Raw genomic sequence first — 24241 nt, 5'->3', positions numbered from 1 at the left:
TGAATAGAGGGCTTCAATTTCCAAGGCTCTCAGGCTAGTACCTTTCATTAGCACTAAATTGGCTGATCGTTTTTAGAAGGAAAAAAAATTGCATATTTCAACATTGTGTAACGAGCCCAAGAAATAATATGTCCCCTTGGCCAGTCTGAGAAGTGACACAAAGGTTCAAAACTTCATCAGGAACTGGTAATGTCAGTCCTGATATTTTTTGTCTCAAAAGTGACCAGAGTACTCTGACCACAGAGGCCAAGTTGACTTTTCCAGCGGCAGCGCCATAGATGTTAAGGCCAGAAGGCATCATTACAATCATCTAGCCTGACTTCCTGCACCGCACAGGCCACAACGTGGTTATCGGACAGTGGCACGACAGAAGGTGCTGCTCCAGAAAATGATCTCTCAAAATCTTCAGGAGCATCAAGAACATCAATTTGCAGCGATGGCACTGATGCCACCTTGATCCTAGCTTTGATGGATGGGGGTCAAATCAGTGGGGAAAGGTCTTGTTTTTATGGTGACAGTGACTGAGTCCTCCTTATCCCACTGAAGCCTGGAGGATTCCTCATTGTTCCCCACTCTCAGGGCACCACATTGTGAAGACCATCCTTAAAAGTTAGGAATGGGTTTATTATGAACCTATTCAGGCACAATGCTTAATGACACAGGATCTCCTCTCATACCCACACCTTCCATAAACTGCCCTTCTGAAGCATGGGGGGGCCAGGAATCCTACATGGCAATTGCTGAGAGCTCTGCCGCTAGGATTAATTTGTTCTGGATTAAATGTGACACTGACAATCTAAACGTCACACCAGATTTAGCCTCGAGCACTGAACTGACAGAAACTCCCCAGAATGTCTCCTTTAGATTGACAAAGACCAATCAGCTGAAAGCACTTATAACCTCCCACTGTGTACTTTAATTTTTTGGAAGAGGGCAGGTGTAGATCCATCGTTTGCTTGTTCTATTATGTTTGCTACCATGTACTACGGTACCATAAGCTTCCCCAAGAAGATTGAAGTGCATGTTCTTAGATTTAATCAGCTCCAGGCAGCTTTCCCATTCTTGTCTTGTAGATACAGCTGGGTGAACTGTTCATAGCAAGCAGTTTACTCCACAATTTTCACCCTTTGCTCTGGCTTTCATTTTTTACAACTGTTCTTCAAAATTATTAGACAAACATCTTATGTGAACAGATTTCAGCCTATAGTTTATGACCACATGTATTCATTATTGATCATTCCTTCCGTGAGAATGAGCATCCTAATCACATGGTTTGGCTTCTGTCCCCTGATTGGTGACTATGACAGGAGAAAGAGGTGGTCCATCCGCAGAGTCACACACAGTTTAAACACATAAAGGAATCCTTTCCAGGGTTAAAGACCCAACCCTGTCTGTCCCTGTGCCCTTATTCCATCTTTCTCCTCTCTCTGGACTCACTCCTCAGCCCCTTTTGGGCTAGCTTTAAGTCCATGTCTGTCCTGCCCTGGTCTATAGAGCAGTGTATCAGGGCTTTCTTCCTGGAGACTCTTCAAATCCTACCTTTCACTGGGGCTTCTAAACAAGCCTTATCCCCTTTGGAAGGCTTAGACCATCCTGCCAGTGAAGGGACCCAGCCTGCTTACTGGTCTGGGAACCAACCCAGGGACCCTATAAATAGTAGCCATGTACTGCTTCCTGTAATAGTTGCTGCTGCTATTCCCTGGGCCACTTCCTATGTAGCCCCTCCGTCTTCACCCTTACCGCTCGGCTGAAGAGCTCAACTCCCCTCCTTCCTCACCTTTCTGGCCCCGGCCAACAACTGATCTGCTCAGGCCCTGCAGTGCCTTTTTAATTGGGACTGCTGTGCTCTGATTGGCTGCTTCCCTGCAGCCTCTCTAGGCAGGCCTGGAGGACTCTCATTCACTGCTCCTTTTCCAGGGTAGGGTGTGGCAGGACTGCAAGGCCTCCAGCAGGAGGCCTCAAAGGGCCCAGTATACTCCAAAACAATCACCCTCAATGAGAACTTTGCCATCATGATCTTTTATTCTGTTTGAGCACAGGAAAACCTTTTGGTAAGAAGTCTGACCGCTGTGAACATACCCTTTTGTATTATTACTGTCTTTATCATTCTGAAGTTTTGTACATTTTGCCCTGATATATTCGCTCCTCTCATCTAACCTGCCTTTAAATCTGTCTGCTCAATTCCTTATATTCTCTCCTATGTTCTTCCATCTCCAAGCCATTCTCTTTCACTCTGTCGTTTTTCCACCAGCTCAACCACTTTCTCAGTTCGCCATGGTGCAGTCTGACACTGACTTTTCAGAATGTTTGCGTTGGCAGTTTCAAGCATAGTATTCATTTTATTTCAAAGTTTGTTGGGGTTGTTCTCCTCTGTCACCTGTGCCAATGCCTCCGACCCTTTCTGAACAAAGTTATATCATCTTCATTGATTCAGGACCAAAAGCAATGGTCATATCTTTTTATGTTTTGATTGTATGTTTGAAGCTAATAGCGAATGATTTGACCCACATTCTGTACTCAGGAAAGTCTTTGTCCATTGGACACCTGCACTCCAGCATTGCTGTATCATTACATATCTAAGTTGGTTCTTTGTCATACTGTCAGGTGACCTCCGCATGTATAAATGTCTAGGATGTTGGGTGAAGATGGTGTTTGTCTCCAGGAGGAGCAGTGCATAAAGCAGATACAAAAAGATGCTCTCATCTCCGAGCCCTATAGATCAGCATCTCACTCTCAGACACTGGTGGAATGCACTAGTCTCGGGTTTCCTGTCATCCCAACACACTCACCACCATCACAATCACATTAGGCCCGTACTGTAGGGACATGTTCATGGTCCTGGCTGGGAAGTGTTAAGCCAGACTCCCGTCATAGCATCCAAGGCAGGGGGGACATTTCAACCGCCCTCTCCCTCTGTTGTGTTACTTAAGCATTGTTCTATTTGTAAGAAGCTTTATGGGGCATCAGTTAACACAGTGAACAACTAAGGCGGCTGTGGAGGGATGCCACCATCCACCATTTTATCTAAAGGAGAAGCTCCATTGTACTCAGGAGTAATAGGGCTTTATCCTCGTTTGAGGCCACCAGCCACCTGACAGATGATGCGGTGTTGTTATAGCCATGTCAGTCCCATGACATTTGAGAGACAAGGCAGGTGAGGTAATATCTTTTATTGGGCCAACTTCTGTTATCTGCACTAAAAGATATTACCTCACCGACCTGAAGGATGAGACATTCACAAGACACGAGAGTATGTTGGATTCCATCCTGTACAGGGCACATACACAGCCAGTATATTACTAGTATCTGTAAGCCAGTAATCTGAATGAGCTCTCCCCTGCCATTTATTGATGAACTGGGGGGAAAGACTTGAAGAACAGACCACATTTGCACATACACACCTACTTTGTTTTTCCAAAGTGACCAGTTTTGGCTATTTTGGGTTAAAATTCATTTAAGTGTTGGATGCAAGGGTAATAAAATGTTGTTATCCTTATTATATGGCAAAAGGGCAGCAGAACTGTACATAATATGCCCTAACGGGGGTGGTAACACTTATTTGAACCCCACTCACTGATAATGATGCAAAATCCAAGTGAAAGTCAGGAGGAAGTTGGGTCCGGCATTTCTAACTTGTGTTTTAGGCTCTGTTTAAAGGATTTTAGATGCCATTTGTCCCTCCCCCCACTGTTTAAAGACAGAGATGAATAGACTCAGTTGAGAGTCCTTGCTTCTCAGTGATCACTAGAGCTGAAATCATTAAGAAGCTAGCCTAGGGGGTGAGTCTTAGATGTGGAATGCAGAACATTGCGGTGAAGGACAACACAGAAGCACCAGCGGTAGTGAGGTTCCCCACTACCTAGCAAAATCACTAAGGACTGAGCTAGGTGGTGGAACTTCAGAACAGGACATTGCAGCTAGAAACAGTGACAGCAGTGAGTCATGGCAGAGGCATCACTCAGCCACCCTCACCACAACACCCAGGGGCAGGAAAATGAATCCACCTGAACCTCCCCCCCCCCTTGGGCTATGGGACAGCATATAACAAACTGTGAGTGAGATGGAATGGAGGGAAAGGGGGCGGGGGTGTTAAAGGGACATTTGTCCATTGGACTTTCACACCGCAAGGTGGAAAACAGAGGTAAAGGACACTGCCCAGGATATTGTGGAGCAGGTATTTACTTACTGTTTGCATAATTTTGAATCTTTGTTGTGGGGTTTTTCCAAATTAATGCTGAATTCCCTCTCGTTTTAATAAAAGTTTTTTTGTGTTATGTACCGACTCAATGCTTGCGAGAGGGGAAGTATTGCCTCTTCAAGGCATCCAGGGGTGGTGTTTAGTTCTCCCAGGTTCCTGGGTGGGAGCTCGAGCCAGTTCGGTATTGTACTGCGAAGAGGAAGAAGTTACTCACCTTGTGAAGTCACGAGGGTTTTTTGAGATGTGTCTGCTTATGAGTGCTCCACTGTAGCTCTGCCTGCATCCCTGCTGATCGGAGAACTTTGGTAGCAGTGTCCATTCAGCCCACGCATGCACTGGCCCCCCTGCTCAGCCACGAGGCTAACCAGCAGGCGAGGGTGAACTCTCCTCAGTTCCTTCTCTCCCGCAGTCATTGATAAGAACGCCAAAGTAGAGGGGAGGAAGGTGGGTTTCTTTTCCACTTGCTTCTTTCTCTTAAGTACTTCTTCCCAATTTATTTTCAAATGAAGAGGATCCCAGATCCTCTAGTTTAGAGCAAAATGTTCAGATAGTGGTCAATTGGAGAAGGAGACAGCTAGAAATTGATGAGGGGGACTAGCTATAGTTGTGTATATGTCTCAAGTAGGCAATTGAATTTCAAGGGGGAGGAAAGAGATAGAAAGGGCCTAGACAGCTTTTGCCAATGCTGTTTCTCATGTAGTACATACCCACAGCTGGCAAACTGCAGCTCTCTGTAAAGGTTCAGCTGATGGAAGGATAAATATTCTATTCATGGTAAGAAAAGAAGCCAAGTATGAGACCAAGTTCTGAATTTGCACTGGGAAATGATGAGCTCACACTCTCTCAAGGGACCAAGGGAAGGGAGTTTCAGGGAAGCTGAAGCAAGGACGATGGTTATGAAATACTTTGTTATAAATAGCAGAAATAAGAATCTCCAGGCCATGGGGCACTGGAGGGGTGGAGAGACATCCATTTGCGTTTGTTAATCTCTTTGTCCACCTATTTACGTAGTGGAAAGAGGGTAGAAAGGAGAGATGAAGAGGTTAAAAGGGCTGAAAATTATTTATGCCTGCTTGTTTGGAGACAGAAATTAAGTGATCAATAAAGTCATTGAGACGGCAATTACCAGTAAAGACTCACTGAAGATCCAACAACTCAATGAACAGCACTGCCAGCCAGATTAGAGTATTCATGGAGGGGGTGAGAGTCGGGCTAGGATGGACATGGAGAGGTTTGTCCTCGGTTCTCTAGCCTCCAAATATTGGATGGAAAACTGTGTTCCCTGGTCTAGGAAGTCATCTCATTGTATGAGCAGCTTCTCTCCAATCACAGCACTGATTACAGGCCTTGAGCTTTTTACTGAGTCCTTAACACACAGGCATAGTGTCAGTATCTCTATCTCTCTGCTCATCTCCTTGTTTAGTTCTTCCACATTTAAATACATTGGGCCAGACCCTCCTCACAGTTATGTTGCTTTTATACTCAAGTAACTCTTCTGATTCCAATAGTTACTCCAGATTCACACTGGTGTAAGTTAAGACAGAATCAGGCAGACACAAGCCCTCTTTCTAAGGGAGTGGCTGGGAATATTGGGCCAGATCTTCATACGATGTAAATAGGTACAGATCTATTGACATCACTGATTTACACCAGCTGAGGACCTGGCCAACTGTGTGCAATGGAGTCTCAGGCTACCTATGTGTCTGTACCTTGGAAAACTATTTACTGTCTCTGCTGCTCCAAGACATAAATCTGCCTTTCCCTCCAACATGTTCCTCTTTCCCTGCAATGTGTTCCTCTCTGCTGGCTCTCTGGGTCTCCCTGCTGCTGGTTTTTGGGAACTCCACAAATTGCCATGCTGGACAGCATGCTTGGCAAATGTTTTTTCAGCATTTCACTCCAGTGACTTAGCAGCAGAAGCACAACATGACAAAGGGAATAATTCAAGTGCTCTACAGCCCATAGTCCAGAACTGCAGTGTGCATTATGTCTCTGCCCATCTTCCAAAAGGTCACATTGACAGAGTCAGTCTGAGCCAAAGCCCTAGAGAATTCTCACCTTACTAAAAGAACATTCATGTGGACTGCAGCATGTGCCTAAATAACACTCATCATATTTCCAGGTAGAATTTATGTTCTTCACCTTATGTTGGTGAAAGTTATGAGTTTCACATTGGAAGAGGTCATGAGCTCAGTAGACAGTCCCCATGGGTTTCATATGTGGAAATTCATAGGGCTAAAACAAAAAAAATTGGCGTAGACAAACATCTACGCTAAATATCTTCTCCAGTGCCTTCAAAAGATGGCATTTAGACAAAATATTTCTTTCCAGAATTGTTTCTTAACTTAAGTTTGGGATCAAGTTTGGGAGGCAGGATTTGTTTGGATTAAATAACCTAGGAGTTACATGACTTTCGTATGAATTCCATAGCTTTTTGCATGTTTTAATAAAAGGGTTCCAACCTATCACTGCAGAAATTCATAGCATCCAGAAGAATGGCATTCCTGTAAGGTAAATGTAATAGGAAATCTCAGACATTTTTTTCAGCCTAATGTCAGAATTCAACCCAGATTGATTTTTTTCCACCATGCAATGAATGTAGCATTGTTGAAGCAGGAAAACGCTGATTAATGCAGACTGCTTTGCCCATAAATAGTGCTTTCCACTGATCTCTGCAATGAGTTTGCAACATTCTTTCTAGGCAAGATAGACAATCTTTATGCTGGACTTTCCAGGCCTTTTAACTGTGAAACCCATGGGCTTTGAACACATTCTTCCCCTCTGGGAGAGTTTGACTTGTTTTCTTAGGAGCATGTACTTGGTCTTCTGGGTGCCCCAAGACTCACAACTCTTTGTTCTGCCCCCTGTGTATCCCAGTTGCTTAATGCAAGTGTAGTGGCTGGGCTGCCATTATAGCTGGGCATTATCAAGAGTACTGACCATCCACTCACATGGAGGTCTCCTACAGTTGTTATATGTACGTACAGTTTAAGGCAGTGGGCAAGTTCATTTCTAAAAATTGAATAGAGTAGCTGATAATACACATCTATTGCCCCATGAACTGTGCAAGTTCTGTCTCTGCTTGGAAGACACTGCCAGCTAGATACCTCACAGCTACCTTGTCATAAACCCTGGAAAAGCAGGTGTTGCTGGTGAGATGAGATCATAAATCATAAGGATGCTCCCTCTTCCTCTGTAAAAGGCCCCCTCAGAGGTAGGGAGGAAGAATCTTGGCTTCCTGTTTGACCTTGCCCTTTCCACATAAGGCCTTGGTTCACGGATTGTTATCTGAGTTACAATGAGCAGCAGCCAGCAGCCTCAATCAGAAGCAGGGCCTCACTGTGCTAGGTGTTGCACAGACAGACAAAAAGAGGCAGTCCCTTCCGTGAAGTGTCTGCAAGCTAAAGAGAAACAAGATGCAACATGGTGGTGGCGTACAAGGACAGGGAGAGCAAGGAGATTGCCAAGTTACACAGCGGCATCCTAGGTTGCCTAGTGCACAGTTTGATCATTCTGAAACGTTTGGACTGTTAAAAACAACTCTCCCCAACTACCACTCTGTCTAGCCATCATGGATGGTCGCTTCCCTACAGGCACAAAGCCAATCTTGAGGAGGGATTTTAAAGAGGAGAGGTCATCCAAAAAGAAAAAAAAAAAAAAAAGGTATTTTTCCAGCTGCGTCATTTGACCAGGCTGTCCTCTTTTATCCCACGACGAACTCTGCAATAGCAAATGCCCTTGTGTCCGCAGGGCTTGGTTAGTGATAGTCCCCCTGAGCTGAATTTCCAGCAGCACATCTTTGTGAATGCAGCTCACAGAATCTGTAAGCACCACACTTATTTGTATTTACAAATTTTAGGGCTGGATTCTCCAGTGTGCTATGGGCACTTTGCACTGAGTAACAGCACAAAGAGATCTTAAAATGGAGACAGTCAAAGGAGAATTCCCCTTACGCAGACAAACAGAAAGCTGGCAAGGACAGTTCCACCACCTCCTGGGCCAGCCATCCCCCTAATCCCAGGAGGGAGATGGTATGGGCAGGAAGAGATACTCTTGATCCTCCACTGGTGGAACGTCCATAATGGACCTTATATCTGTGGTGGAAGTTAGATTAGTCTCCTCACTGTTTCAACTTCCACCAGGACTTGCAGTCACCAGCTCCTTGAGGCTGCTGCTCTCTACTATGGCTGAGGACAGCTTAGTCATAGCAGAGAATAGGGCATTTACCTTATTTAACACATATGTATACATAATACAAGTTTAACGTATCAAATCAAAATGGATTGGCCAGCAGAAGGCAGCCCAGATGACATGACTAGATAGCAAAACTGAAAGCAAGCCCAGAAAATAACCCAGCATCCGCAATACCATCAATAGCTTATTTTAAAATGCCAAGAAAGGTATAACTTGTCATAAAAATATATATCACACTAGACCAGACTGAAAGAGCTGACATATGTTTAAATGGACGGAAAGTCTATTATTCAGGGATGAAAAATTTTGTATCCAGTAGGTGCCTACTGAGAGGTTAGAGCAGTCTTGGGAGTGCTCTTTTTGCAATTAAACAGTCCCTTGTCCATGGAACAGACTCATGTCATTTGTGTGAGTAATCTACCACTTCTCATATCCCATTGTCTGCAATGTCAAATCATATCAGAGGGTCGTTGTGTGAAAACCCTCTCCTGCTCACTTCACTATAATACATTTGCTGGCCAGAGCAAGACAGACTGAGCATTTCTGTCGCCTGTCAGGTAAGGTTTATAAGTTAAAAGAGATCCTCAAAGAGTAGCTGTTCGGTTGGTTGAAAGAACCTTATTCATGGCAGCAACAAGTTTTATCCAAGAGATATGTACCAAACAGTAAGAACAACTCCTGCCCCTCCAGCTCTGCACTTAAAGGGATTAGGTGACTTTAACCTGCCTTGTTTGTTTTCACAGCCCGTAGATGTATTGGCCTGGCTAAACTCAAGACCTGCTTCTTGAGCCTCGTCCTGAGGGGAGCCATCCCCCTTTGGGAGAGCCAATCACCGTCTCTGAGGTCAGCAGGTGACATTCATAGATTCTAAAGCCAGAAGCATTGTGATCATCTAGTCTGACATCCTGCATAACACAGGCCAGAGAACTTCCCAGAAATCATTCTTGTTTGAACTCGAGGTCATCAGGTAATTGTGCCTTTGTTGTAGTGGGCTTTATTACTATAGCAATACCTTGCACTTATGTAACATTTTTCATCTGACGATTCCAAGGCATTATACAACGGTCGGTACCATTACCTTGCCTTAGGTTATACACAAAACCATCGGCAGAATTCAGGCCTTCTGACTCCCCGTCCCATGCTCTAACCAGTAGGCAACACTGCCACCTCTAATCACAATAGGCTGTTTGTTGCGATGCTGACACTAGTCCTTTATTTAAATACCAGCAAAGAGGGGTGAACAAATCTATTATTATTTTCCCCCATAAATTCACAACTACAGATTCAGGAACTCTCCACATGAGAAGATGACGATCCCTGTTTATTCATAGAGCAAGTAAAGTACAGAGATTTATTACAACATGGATTTTCTATGCTGCCTGAGAATGCCATAAAAACCATAGTGGTTGGAAAAAGAACCAAGGAGATGCTAACCTATATCCCCTATTTTTTTCCCTCCCACTCTGGCAGTTGCCTTGTTTGGCCTCTCGGAGTTCCAAACAGGACAGGGTTCCAACTGACTGAAGGCAAAGTCAGCAGAAGACCCAAGGGGAGACCTAATACATCTCTAATGGCCATCAGCATTTCTGATGGAGAGTGTGAAGGGGACACCTCAACCTAATGGAATAACCCATTCCTTGAAAAACATCCAAAACACTAAAAAAACCAAACCAAACCACACCATTAGCATTGCTTCCTGATTCCCTGGGGTTTTGCAATGTAAGGCTTAATGACAACAAAGAAAGACAATCCAGAGAGACAGCTGTTGCTGATCTTGTCCAGAGATTCCAGCCATCAGAGGAACCATCAGCTGCAGCATTACAAAAGGGCTGACGGGATACAAGTCTAACAAGTAAACTTTGCTCAAGTCAATTCCCGTTTTTAAACATTGCAACTAGCCCAATGCAAAAGGAGACAATGAACAGTAGATTGTTACAGCAGTAGCACAGCTGAGGTGCACATTATTACCTTTCGTACAGAGAGTTTCTTCTTTGGAAGGAAAAAGAAATAAGATTGGTCCCATGTCTCATCAGAAGTGATATATGATTAGAGAAAAGACAGGCCCAGTGACCTACCCATTAGTGCTTTGTGTTGACATGCAAGAGACCTGGGTTCAATTTTTATGGTCATCTACTTAGGCAAGGAGCACTGGAATTGATTTGGACTGTTCTGGCAAATTATGATTAGCATAGATGTGCTAAGAAGGAACTGCCTCCAGCCTTGATGGCTAAAAGGATGGGTGTTGCAGTGGTAACATTTGAGGGTGGAGAGTGGTGTAAAGGGAGTAAACAACAAAATCAGAGGCATGCATAGTGCTCTGTGGAAGAGAAGGGGGAGGAGGGAACAAAATAGAAGAAAGCAATATGGTGAGCCTCCTATTTCTGGGGTATATGTTCACTGAGAACATCCTCTTCCTATGATCTGACTACAGCTCACTGGTTACAAACAGAGCTGGTTTCTAAATTCCAGGCTTATGGATGATACATAGTTTTCTTCCTGAAACATACTTGCATTCAACATGGTTTTGGCAGATTATGCCAAGATGAGGCTGCCAAAATCGGAACAAATTGAACATGCACTAATCTAACTGAATCCATGTTGCAAACAAAACCCCCACTTCCCCACCAAGTGCATGCACAGAATGAAAGTCTGCAGGTCAGCGCTTTGTAATTTATTACATTAAAGAAAAGATATCTCAGCAATACAAAACCCCAAAGATTTTATGATTTTTTCAATATCGATGAGTGAGTTAGTAGGACAGAAAGGGAAAATCCCTTGGTATCTAAACCAAAGATTTCCAAGGCAGGATATTCCAGCCTAAAGCAAACATCTCCTCTTTCCTAAAGACAAGACAAAAGACACATGACACACAACACGAAAAGATAGAGGGCGGAGGAGATTAGGGGGAGAGAAAGAGCCCTTTAACATACTAGCCAGATGGCTATGGAATTCAATGCTAACTAGGTGTATTCAGACAGAGAGCCAAAATAAATATGAAATAAAGAGGCAGTCTAACAGCTTTGCATGTTGTTTAAGCGGCAAGGTTTGGGGAAGGTTGTGTTATGCCTCCTTCACCAAAGATTTCCGTATCAAGAGGCAGCACTGCATGCTGGTTCAAAACAGGAGGCTGGGAGATAGGACTCCTTTGTTACACACTCAGCTCTGCTATAGGTTTGCCTATTATTAATTATTTGTATTATTGCAGCATCTAGGAGCTCTGGTCATGGACCAGGATCCCATGACGCTAGGTGCTGTGCAAATACAGAACAGAAATACAGTCCTTGACCCCAAAGAGTTTACAAAGTATCCAAGAAAAGTTCTTTAATTTCTCTGTATTTCCATTTTCCTGTCTATAAAACAAGGTTAATTATATTCATTTGGTGGAATACTTTCATATCTGTAAAAGAATAGAGCTGCACCCAACACTAAATATTATTAATATTAAAACTCCGCAGAAGGAGATACCCCCTTTAAGCAGCCTCACCATGCTCAACCCTGTCTGCAATCTCTTACGCAAGTTAGGTGTCTCTCTTGGGGACACGTGCAGGTTTATTATCGCTGACCTCTGGAAGGGAATTATGACCACTCCAATGCATGGACCACACTCTGCAAAAGTCTCCAGTCATTTTTATAGTTCAAGAATTAGCTTCTCCTGCTGAAAGGAGGAGAAGGAGAGTGGCTAAACAACAGCCCTCAGCTTCTGTGGAAAAAACAGTATGTGCACAGGTAATTAAAGACTGTATCATATTGCACATGTGCACGGGGACCAAATTAAAGTGGTTAATTCTGGCATTTCCTAACTTTTAAGTAACTGACTGTCTATTCTGAATATTATAAAACCCAGCCTGAATTTTTGACTCTTCTTTAGCCCTAATCCTGTGCCATAAGAAAGTCCTATAAAATCAATGAAGGGGTTTACTGCAAATTAGGCTCAGCCGATCCTACAGCCGCTACAGTGGCACAGTTGCCGCAACACCGCTGTAGTGTAGATGCTTCCTACATAAATGGAAGGGCTTTCTCTGGCAATGTACGTAATCCAGCCCTCTGAGAGGTAGCAACTAGGTCAGCGGAAGGATTCTTCCATCAACCTAGCCATGTCTACACCAGAGTTTAGGTTGATCTGACTTCAGTGCTCAGGGTGTGAAATTTTTCACAGCCCTGAGCAACGTAGCTAAGTCGACCCACATTTTAGATGTAGACCGGGCCTTACTCATCCCATGCTGCAATAGCACAGCAATCAAGTATTTCAGCACTAGATAGCTCCTAGGCAGCTCACCACTGGCTCTCCAAAGGCTAAAATCTTAGTATATACTGCCTTAATGGTAGTGATATTTAGCATGTATGTCCTCTTGACTGGTACTGTCCACCACAGAGGTGGCTACATTTTAGCAGTGCTGTACACTCTTTGCTTTCTGGACCAGAAGGATCCCTGTCTCAACTGTGCAAAGAAGAAGATTACTGTCACCATGGATGCCCTTGGTGGGAGATATTTTTGGAGGGAGACAGTGCTAAATTCGTGGCTTCTTTCCTGTCTTTGTCTGGAGGATGCTGCTGCCTGCTATACCACAAGCCTATTGGAGGGAGGGAAGGGGACTGCCCTGTCAGACAGAAGCAGCAGAAGAGGGGCTGGGCATTTCTGCTGTAGAGATAGTGCTATGCCATGTCTGCCATGTCAGGCAGAAAGATCCTGGTAAGAGGGTAAGTGCTGTGCCAAGGGGCCTGGTGAGGCATAAGGATCCTGCAAGAGGAAGAGATATGCGCACTTTCCTGCTGGAAGCTGTGTCGTGTCCAGTCAGGCAGACCAATCCTTCTGAGGCAAGGATTACATGAAGTCACAAACTGTGACTTGTCATGAAGCTGTGAGGTTAAAACCTCTAAACATACCCTCCCACACTCACTTACTATTCCTGAAACACACCCTCTCTGGGCCACAAACTACAGCCATAAAACAGACAGTAGATGCAAGTGGATTGCTAGGTCTCTTGGAGACAAGGAACATAACTTCTTCTCCTCACCCAAAAAGAAATAATTTAGCATGGACCGCAATACTTAGCATGTACCAGAACTGGACAGCTATAAAATAAGCTGGCAATAAAAATCACCATTTCTGAATAAAATCCTTTTAAAAAAGAAATAATCCAGGCTCTGAACTACCATTAAAATTAACTTCCATCCAAGCTCTGCCAGTGCTACTGAACTAATGTTCTTTTCAGAAAGCAGAGCAGATTGTTTTATGAGTGAATGATATGAATCGATATGAAGTATTGTGTTGGCTGCTTCAGCTAGAGATTAGAGGGTGCAGTAAAGCAACAATCTGAGGCCTCTTTCCTTCCCCTCTTCCCCCCCTTAATTTTCAGTATACAACTCCTATATAACTAATGCTCTTCTCAGGCAGAACTCTTCCTATTTCCAGGACAACCATTCCCCCCACCCTCCCCCACCCCCAAAAAAGGGCAAACAAAGCACCCTATGAGAATTAAAGCTCTGAACAGGATAGCTCACAGACTGTAGATGACTAAAATGTTACACTAAAAAGCTATCACATAATTAACTATGGCCGAGTAGTGTTCAAGGGAATGGACGCAGCTTGTCCTGGTTTCTTTCCCTCTAGCATTTTGGCAAAAAGTCAAAGCTCATTTCAAGGTGGCTGCCTGTCTCTTTTTTTCGCAGTGGCATGAGCAGCGCTGCCAGGTTACGAGTTCTTAATGTCCTTTTCTTTTTCAGCCCCTTTCCTAGCTCAAATAGCTTTTGTGATAGCTGGATGTTTAATCTTTCCTTAGTTTAAGAGCTACTCAGAGATGCTGATCCATTCTAGTAAACTGCAGCTGAAGTTGGCAGTGACAACAGTGATTGAGCAATGGAGGAAGAAATGACAATTTCTATATGATTTTTTTAAACTATATAAAAGAAACACTGTCACCCAATGATTCCACAGAATAAATCACAATGAAAAGCATCTTCCACTGGGGTTCGAAAATACTTAAATAGCTATTCAGATCATAAACTGGTGTCTTGTTACCTAGTTCGGGAACTATCCTTACTTTCATGATTTATACTCATATGTCTGTTTTCTGTGCATTTTTTCTTTTGTGGATGCCCTGCAGCTTAGGATAGCCACATTGGCTGCATAGGAACTCAGAAACCACAAAACTGGATGTAATACTCTCAGGAATGGTTCAGGTATACTTAATCCCACCGCAGTGCAGGGGGCTGGACTAGCTGTCTTCTTGAGGTCCCTTCCAGCCATACATTTCTAATATTCTATAAGAGTGTAGATAAAAGTAGTCCTCGAGAGCTGGTAGTTCGCACTAGCAGCATCCATGCAGGGCACTTACAACTCAGTTACAACGCACTTTTGGGTGCACTGTAGTTTGTACCCCTGTAGTCTGAATTGTAGAGCCATGTAGACATAACTTTAGATTGGTTTTGAAGTGGGATAAGTTGCCCCAGAGCACGCTCCACTTTCATTTAGTGCAATGCGCTCATGCTGGCAGTTTGCATGACTGTAGCTATGCTGAAAAGCCCAGGAAAGCAAAGCCCTCCACCACATAGCCCTGCATTGCTACCTGGACTGGGTTTGAATTAATGTCTTGGGTCTCTGAATGTAAATTTCAAATATGGGCATACAGATGTATCCTCTACCACATGTGGGGGGGGGAGGAGACACGGGTTCATGCTGTACTCATCACCAATGGAAGTGACACATTTGAAAACAAGAAGTTGTTAATGTCTAATGTAAACACTTTGCATTTTTTACCACAACCAATAGCTATCCCCAGCAGGTACAATGAAACACAACTTTACTTTGGACAACGTGTACCATGCAAATTCTATCCCAAAATTCCTTGTAGAGGTAAATAATAGCAGATGGGGAAAGGAGTTCAGAGACATTGCAACGGGGAAACATATGTTTTCAGACGAGCATTGAAATGAGATGGAAAGCCAATGAGGCAGAAAGGCACAGGCAGGCTGTTTCTGCAAGAGCTGCAGAGGAGAAGACTCTCACACCAGTAATGAAAGTCAAGGGTTAAACAGAAGCTCAGGACTAGGGAAACAGATCTCAGGAGGAAGAGCAGAAACCGTAGTAATATACAAGGAATTGTTTGGATTTCTTAGAAACAGGGAAAAGGGGAGAGGCAAAGAGCTGTTCAAAGCTCAAGTCTACTCAAACTCATACTAGCCTCTGTGTGCTTTGCTGCTGTGACCTCCCCACCACGCACCTGGGAAATTACACCCAGGCCTCACAACTGATCTAATACAATGGCGTGGATAATCCATCTCGATTCCACATTTCACCCTTTCCTCCTTCCCCTGTCCCAGGATAGTACCGTTTGGGGAGAGCTACAGAGTTGCTTCTGTGGCACTGGAATTGTGCTGTTTCATACTGAGACTGCACAAAAGGACTCTTTAAATAGTGTTTATTCCTGAAGGATGGAAAATGCTTCTGAATTTACTTTGCCTGGTAATGAATTGCATCTCCTTTCATTCTGTTGCAGATATGGAACAGTGATTCCCGTTTAATGGATTTGCATTAATTTAATTTTTTTTAACCAATTTGTTATCCATCATGGTGAAAGCCAGATAAATAAAATATTATAAGAGGGACAGATGGGAAAGCCAACAGTAAGGGAAACTGTGATTTTCCTTACAATAGCTACAATAAATTAATCAAAATGGAAGGAGGAAGAAATATCAGTGGAACAAGAAGACATACAGATCAGTTTATTCAGAAACTGAGTTCGTTGGTATGGTTATAAAGCACCAAGGAATATTTAGCCAATCAGCCTGGCTGAACATTACTTGTCCTCTAATCTTTAAAGAAGATGCTTCTTGCACTGGAGCACTGACTATGACAACAGATAGTTCCACTGTAGCAATGGAGGGAGAGGAAACTATTGTGGTTTTGTTTTAAAAGCTCTATTTTATTTTGTGTTGGTCTTCTGGGAACATTTTTTTCCCTAAGGTAATATTCCACTCTGCAGTTCTGACCTACTGGAATTAGAGAACTCCTGGTTCAGCTATCATGACAGAATTATTGATATTAGAAATGGACCTAGTATGTTTCTAGTGGCAGGTCCGTCATTGCTTTGTAGTCCTATTACGCAATGTCTGAAATGGCCACAAACCAATCTCCTCTAATTCCAGTGACTGGATTATAAAGGTATAGATCTTCAACTGGGCTAAGTTTATATTCAAATTATCTTGTGGGGAAGGGAGGAGGGTGGCTCTAAACCATCTTTCCACTCTCCATCCTTACGCCCTCAGAGAATAAAAGCAGTTCAAGAGTTGCTCTAACATACATCACCTGGAGCAATCCCATAAGGATTGTTCCACCAGCAGAGGATCTGCCACATGATTTAAGCCCTGCCCCCAAAATATTGAAGGTGTGGCTGGTGTAAGGCCACCTGTATCAGCTGAGGATCTCCCCACACTAGGGAAATCTGCAGCTGTCTACTTGAGGCTGCTCTAAGTCTCCTTTGCATAGCTGGAATGGTGCAAAGGGGACTTCGGCAAAGCAGAGACCTATGAAATGTGACCCCTGGTTAACACAGTCAAGGTCAGCAAGTTTTGCAACTATCTGCTAAATAACTGCTGATCAGTCAATTTAGAGATGGCTAGGGGAAGCTAAAAATCTACACACCCAAATTTTGCTAGATTGCATATGATACTGGAAGACATGTTACTTAATCATTAGAGATAATTGCTTCTCTTTTCCTATTTTTTTGTCCCACACACACACACACACACACACACACACACACACACACACACACACACACACACACACACACCACTTTCTGAATATTCCCATTTCCTTACCCACCAGCCCAACATCAGCTATGAACTCAACACCAGGAAAAATTCCATTCTTCATTCAGATCAGGCACAGCCCAGACATCTGCAGAGGAAGTGAACATAATTTGTAAAGACAGGATGTTTTCATATGGTTCAAGTTATGGACAGGCCATCTCTTTGTCAGGTCAGGCATATATTTCCCAGTGTTGCAGTTAAAATATGGAAAGCAACCTATTAATTGCACTAATGGATACTGCGTGTGTAATTTCCACATTATTTCAAAAATGTGCCCAACACTTAAAGAAACCCAGTCCTCTGCTGTCACTGCATGTGGGAGTGCGTGGGGGGTCCTAAAGTGAAAAGTGCTTTTCAGTAACACCACTGAACACTTATTTAATGCCTTTCATTTTAGCATCTCCCAGAATTTTAATTAAGCATCCCAAAGCACATCTCCGGTAACACATTATTATAAAATTATTTCATCGATAAGTAAACTGAGACCAGGAGCTAAGTACTCCCTTCTATGAAGGCAGTTTTATGCCATTCTGCTGGTACAAAACTGACCTGATCAGCCAAGCCAGTCCCAGGAGTACCGCCTCTGTTGTAGAGGACAGCAACTCTGTAACAAACTTGTGTGACATCTCCTGTATAACTGTGGCCAGCACAGAGCTTGTGGCCAGGGGAAGGGAGGAATGCCCTGGGTATCCCTACGCTCTAGCGATCCCTGGTTGACATTACAGCTTCTTGGCGCCACAGGCAGCCAGCACAAGTCAGAGTGGCCTTTAAGCCTTCTCCAACCAGCACGGTAGGACTGATCTGGTGAAAAGTGACCACTGCAGCTGGGAAGCACAAAGGTGACTTAAAGCAACATCTGCACATGTGCATACAAACCTGAGCTGCGGTGAGGTCCATGGAGTCATTACCCAAAGTTTATCCAGGCGAGTCACCCAAAGATCTAGACCGCTGTTATAAACCACTCTTCAGTCACTGGACTTAGAGAGCATTGCCTTGTGGCCATTGCAAACATTGCACTACTGTAGCCAATGATTCTATTTTATCATTCGTTTGTTGTATGATGTCGAGATGATAGAAGTAGAAGATTGATCATTGCACGTGTGCAGATGCAGTCAGAATCACATTACAAAAAGAGGGTGACCAGATTGGGAAAACTGATCCTCCTACAGGAAAACTCCAGCAGGAACCATCCGTCTTCTACTGATCCATTCATGAGACCCCCATCAGACCCTAACACGATCTAGGAGGATGTGAGTATGACTGTCGCTATAATCTGCGCATGGACATATCAAGGATTTGTATACGCTGTGATATTTGTAACTTTAATAAAGCTGATAAAAGATATTAGACCTTGTTCTTGTGAATGTATGTGTTACTTTTTCTTGGTCTTCATGTGTTCCTGTAAGTTCTAGATTTGAAAGAAGTGGCAGAGGTAACTCTGTTGAGCTTGAGACTGTAGCCACCAGAGCTGAACTCAAGTAGTGTAATACAACATTACAAAATTCATTTTAAAGAAAAGGCTACACTACAGAACTGTGAAACAAAGATGAAAGCTTCTCTCCACCTGAGTAACTTACCCAAGGTTATAGTGCAAGTTTAATGGCAAATCTGGGAACAGAATTCAGCAGCCTGGGCACCCTGTCCCCAGTGAACACACACAGTGCTATAAGCTTCTCATACAGAAAAGAACGTCATCAAAGATTTCATTAAAATTGACAAAAAGCCCCTGAAACATAGATACTTAGGGCTGGTCTTCAATTAAAAAGTGTTACCCGGATAACTACGATGATAAGGAGTGTGAGTTTTGCTGACACAGCCCTAGTGGGGATGCAATTATATTGAAATAAAGTGCTTTATACCACTATAGCTTATTTTGGTTCCCAAACTGGAATGAGCAATACCAATATAAGCAGTTTTATACCACTATAACTGCATCTATGCTAGGGAGGCTTTGCTGCTTTAACTAAGCCGTGGTGAATGCTTCCTACTAGGAGGTGAGTTCAAGATCACCACATTTACTGACACGTTAGGCTGGATTTGAACCCTGCATAAAAAGTCAAAGGTTCACTGACAAAACCTTCAAACTCCAATTCTGGTGGGTTTTTTGGAGGGGATGGGGGGTGAGGGGAGTAGTTCATCATTTCCTAGTAAAGGGGGTATCGCCCTTCCAGAATGATCCATTGCCACAGTGATTAGGGAACTGAAGTGTTAGACAAAAGGTTTATGGAGAGAAGCACCTGCAGGGTATTACTGCCTCCAAGGCAGGAAAAAGTCCTATATTGCTATTTACACACAGAAATAAATTCATCAGACTAGATTGACAGTGAGATACCCAGTCTCTCATTTAGCTCACCGATCTGAATCTATCTTAGGTCAGTAATCTACAGCTGAGTGAATAATTCACAACATAAAAGGAGCAAAACTTGTCAAGTAAGTTGCTATCCATTAACTGTCTGCTAACAGACTGCAAAATTCTCAAATTTATTCATTATTCAAAATGATTCATAAAAATCTTCAGTGAATAACTCTTGGCCTGCAAATATCTCAAACTGTAAATGTTACAACTGAATATACAATTTGCAATTCATGGTGTAACTTATGCAATGAACTTCTGTAACTTATATAACTGTACCTCAGAGTTTAAGCAGCTAACAAATCCAACATGCATTTTTAATTATATGTTTGACTGCAATACTTGCAACTCTCAGTCTGTTGGCTGGTTATATAAGTCGTCCGTCCAGGGTACAGAAACAACTCCTTGTGACTCATGTAACTAACAGTGCAAATAACAAATTTTACATTTCAATGTACAATGTGAAATTCACTTTTGTCAAATATTCAACCATTCAAGCTACAAATTAGCTTTCTTCATGCATCTTGTGCCAGTAATGCTTGAGCCAACATGAAAGGGACATGAATATAATTAAAATAAAGTATGCTTATTAAATTCCAAAAAAAATATTTGTGGAATTTTTTTTTTCTGTATTCTGTCAACCCTACAGTAATCAGAGAAGGTTAAGATGAACAACACCTATTAGGCCATCCAGTCTATCTGCTTACCAATTTAGGGGTGTCTTCTGCAGTAGTTTATAGTAGTTCCTCCAACAAAGTTTCAAGGGACCCAAGCAACAGGATTTCCACCATTTATTTTGGGAATCTGTTCTACAACCAGACAGGAATTCTGCCTGATATTCAGACTAAATTTTCTCTCTCTTAATTTCATCCCATTGCTCCTAGTTTCCCTCGTTGGTGTTTACACCCTTCAGAGATTTATAGAGTATTACATCCTCCCTCTCAGCTGCTTCTTTCTAAAACTATAAGCCATTACTCATGCCAAGTAGGACCTTTCTTATATATAGTCAATGGGAGAGAACTGATTTCATTGGGACTACTTGCAGAGCAGGTATTATTCAACATCAGTAAGGGCAGTAAAATCTGGTACTATATATTTAATTTATGAGGAAAGATTAAAAAAGCTAATCTTCCCAATTTCCTGATAATTTTTGTTGTTCTTTGATTTCCCTCCAGCTGCTCAGTATCTTTCTGGTATTGTAATACCCAGAACTGAACGCAATAATCCTATGCAGTCAGATAACATATATATCATCATCACTATAGCTCCATAGTGTGATTCCTTGGTCTCTCTTAATGTCCACTATCATCCATAGTAGAGTTTAGCAATGTTTTTCACCCCAATTTTTTTTTTTTTTTTTTAAATGACCTTTTTTCGAAAGCTAAATTTTTTCACAGAACAGTCGACATTTATCAACACTTTCAATTTTTTGTGAACTTTTCCATTTTTTGTTAAAACCCCACACTTCTTGGGGGAAAAAAATCTCACATTTTTCGATTCAGTAGCTATTTCAAAAACAATTTCAGTTAAAACATTTCAGTTAACGTGTCATGGAAATTTCTTACAAAATTAAGAAAATGGGTCTATTTCAAATTCTGTGAAACAAAATTTTTTGCACAATTGTTTTCCCCTGTTTCAACCAGCTCAAATCCCTAGGTCTCTTTCTATTCCAAGGCTCCCCTCCAGCTCTCCACTAACTATATATTCCTGAATATTTTGCCCTGGATGCACAACTAGTTGCTTGTATTTTTCCAAGTAGACGCTCATTGTTATTTTCTATCCATGTTTTTAGTCTTTCTTGTTTCTTTTTCTTGTCTTGACCACTATGAGTAGCACCATTGAAGCTAGCAGGACTACCGACCATGCTTAAAGTTAAGAACATGCATAAGTGTTTGTAGGATACAGGCCTAAATAAGGACAAGATGTGAGAAGGGGGGGAACATAGAGATAACCGGAGCACATGCTTGCATAGACTAGCTAAGCCTATAATTTGCAAACTTCCAGATTTTATTTCCTTCGGTCTGCACAAATAAGGCCCTGCTTCAGTAGAATGCTTGAACACATGAGTAACTCTATGCTCAGGGGCATAAGCAGTTTATAAACTTCAATGGTGGAATTAGGCACATGCTTATGTGCTTTGCTGAATTGGGGCCTAAGTGAACAATAAATTTTAATGAATCTCTTATTTGTTTAATCTGCTTTATCGGCTCACAAATAAATACAGACTTGAAGCAGACAGAGCACATTTGTTGACCGCACACCACTGGCCTTGTTGGGTGAGAGGCCTATTACTGTGCGGCAACAGCACACTCTGCCAAAACCTTAACAGTGACCTCAGCAGCGTTAAAAGCAGAATAGCTCCCAAGTGCACAGATGGCACAGTGAGATGTGCCGATCTGTTTATATTAAACACATGAAGTCACTGTTGATGTTTCGTATTAGATGCAAGTTTGATGAAGCTGGGGTATGTGTTGTTTTTGGGCATTGGAATAAAATAAGTCAATAAACTACACTAAACTCCACATTCCCCCAATGAGAAGTGGATAAACTCTCTTTTCTCTTGACTACACCACTGCTGTTGGGTAGCTGGTGAAGACGGAAGTGAAAGCCTTGTGGAGTGCATTTTCAACTGCATTGGAGAAGTATGCAGGTGACAAGGAATGCACAAATCTTTCCCCTTAACGTCTCGTTTCCTTGCTTTTAAGGGTCTGGGCGGATAGGGTGTGTTGCAACCCTATCTGTCATTACGTGTAGTTTGTTTCCTAGTATAGCAATGCCATAGGACAGAGGTCCCCACACTGTGGGGCACACCAAAGAACATTTGAGGGGAAGGGGAGCACAGCAGGGCCCAGGCCAGTGCACAGGTAGCAGGGAGGTAGCACCACCCAGCCCTGCTCTGCCGCCAAATCCTAGCCGTGGCTCCGCTTCCAGCCCCACCTCCAGCCACAGCCTTGGGCCCCAACCGTGGCTCTGCTTCCAGCCATAGACCCACCCCCACCCGTGGCCTCTGCCTTGGCCCCTGGCTGCCAGCCACAGTCCCACTCACAACTCCCAACCACAGCTAAGAGGGGGCAGAGGGCATAGACAAGGTGAAGGGGAAAGCATGAGGTAAAAAGTTTGAGGACCACTGCCCTCTGGCATGCTTGCCTTCTAACACCCCCTGCTGACCAAGTACAGCATTATAGGCACTCCCAGACAATTTCCCCTCACCTGAGTTTTCTCCTTCCTGCATGGTTCAGCCATGTAGGTGGGTCTCTCTCAGAGACTAATCACCCTCCTGGGGTAACAAGAGTCCAACCAAAAGGGTTTTCCACCCTGCTCAGGCACCTCTTCAGCCCACCTCCAAGCTCAGGACCCAATCTCTTCTGGGTTAGCTTTAAGTACCTCTGGCTCTGGGAGAGAGCCCTGACTCCCAAGCACTTTCCTTAAAGGCTTCTCACAGGCTTTCAGCCCCTTTCAGTCTTTATTACTCTACAATCCCAGGCTGCTTCCCTACAGCCCTTCCCGAGTCTGTTCCAAAGCCCAACCTCCCCCCACACTCAGGTTCTTCAGCCTTTTGATGAGCCCCAGGTGTTTCCGGGTGTCACCTGACCCCAATTAACCCAGCCCCCTTAGGCTAGGAGGCAGCTAACTACAGCACAGCTATGGCCACTTGAACAGAGCTGGCTGGCCCCAGGGCCCTTAAAGGGACAGGCTATCCTGACACAATCAAAAAGAAGAGAAACCCATTGAATTCAGCCCTCCAGTTGTGAAATTTCACACCCTGAGAAGACGTTTCCCCTAAAACTAAACTAGGAAGTGTATTTGAAAAGAGGGTTTTTCAATTGTGTCAGCAATTATGAGCCAATTGCTGGTAGCAGCAGCCATCTCATGAGAATGCAATGGCATAATAAGCAGGGGAACTTAACAGGAGAACAAAGGGGATGGAAAAATGTGTTTACTGGCGGAGGGGGTGCTGAGAGCTATCAAACCAAACTGTAAACCTGTATATGACGGAAACCACTTCAAGACAGGATGCAGCAGCACCCCTAGTTCTAGCACCTCTGCATGGGAATTGATAAGCCAGTTTTGTAGCCCACTCTAATATTGGTTGAACAAACATAAGAACATTAACTTTCCTGAAGGAAATATTTACTTAAATACCAATTAAGAGTTTCTTTTGATCACAAACCCAGGTTTATAATCCTAGATGAAATAGATGGAAGAGACCTATCGGATTATCTAATCCATCTCCCAACCAAAGCAGGATTACTCCGCACACTACACTTAAGTACCCAAGCCAGTCTAATTTTGTACAAACTAGTTAATATGGCACCCCTCATTTCCCAAAGAATGACCATTCCACAAGCTGCCTCCCTGGAAGGAGCCAAGAACAGAAGGAGGGGAGGAGGCTCTGCTGCCTGCAGGCTCCTGTGAGCTATTTGTCTCCCACGCTGGGCAGTTAAGAGCCTTGAGAGATTTGGAATGACTATGGGGGTCACAACTACAATGGTAGCTCCTGTGCTGCATTAAGAGTTTTACTGCAAGCACCTGCCACACAACTAACACCCCTTGTATCCACACAAGAGCATCCACAATGGTGCACAAACACTGCTGCCATTGCACTTACTCAAAGCAGGCTCACGCCCATTGCATCTTGATTGTGGATGCTGCACTGCTAGCATGGAACCCAAGCACTGGCATTT

At 43.3% G+C, this 24241-nt stretch overlaps 1 protein-coding gene across 5 annotated transcripts in view; it reads right to left on the bottom strand.

The window, feature by feature from the left end:
- The window catches only part of LOC137145367 (transmembrane protein 178B), a 228043-nt gene extending 204975 nt beyond the window's left edge, over nucleotides 1-23068 (bottom strand). For all 5 annotated transcript variants that reach the window (XR_010917638.1, XR_010917639.1, XR_010917637.1 and 2 more), the window contains exon 1: nucleotides 22767-23068. Coding sequence is in view for 2 of the 5 variants with exons in the window: in XM_067536059.1 (XP_067392160.1) it covers nucleotides 22767-22788 (22 nt within the window). In the remaining 3 variants the exon portion in view is untranslated. The remainder of the gene's footprint in view (nucleotides 1-22766) is intronic.
- Between the last annotated feature and the right edge of the window lie 1173 nt (nucleotides 23069-24241).

Source organism: Emydura macquarii, unplaced genomic scaffold (assembly GCF_026122565.2).
Source record: "Emydura macquarii macquarii isolate MOO-44397 ecotype Brisbane River unplaced genomic scaffold, CSIRO-AGI_Emac_v2 contig_3530, whole genome shotgun sequence".
In the NCBI taxonomy this organism is placed as follows: Eukaryota; Metazoa; Chordata; order Testudines; family Chelidae; genus Emydura; species Emydura macquarii.
Note: the sequence above shows the minus strand (reverse complement) of the source record. Positions and strands in the feature narration are given on the sequence as shown.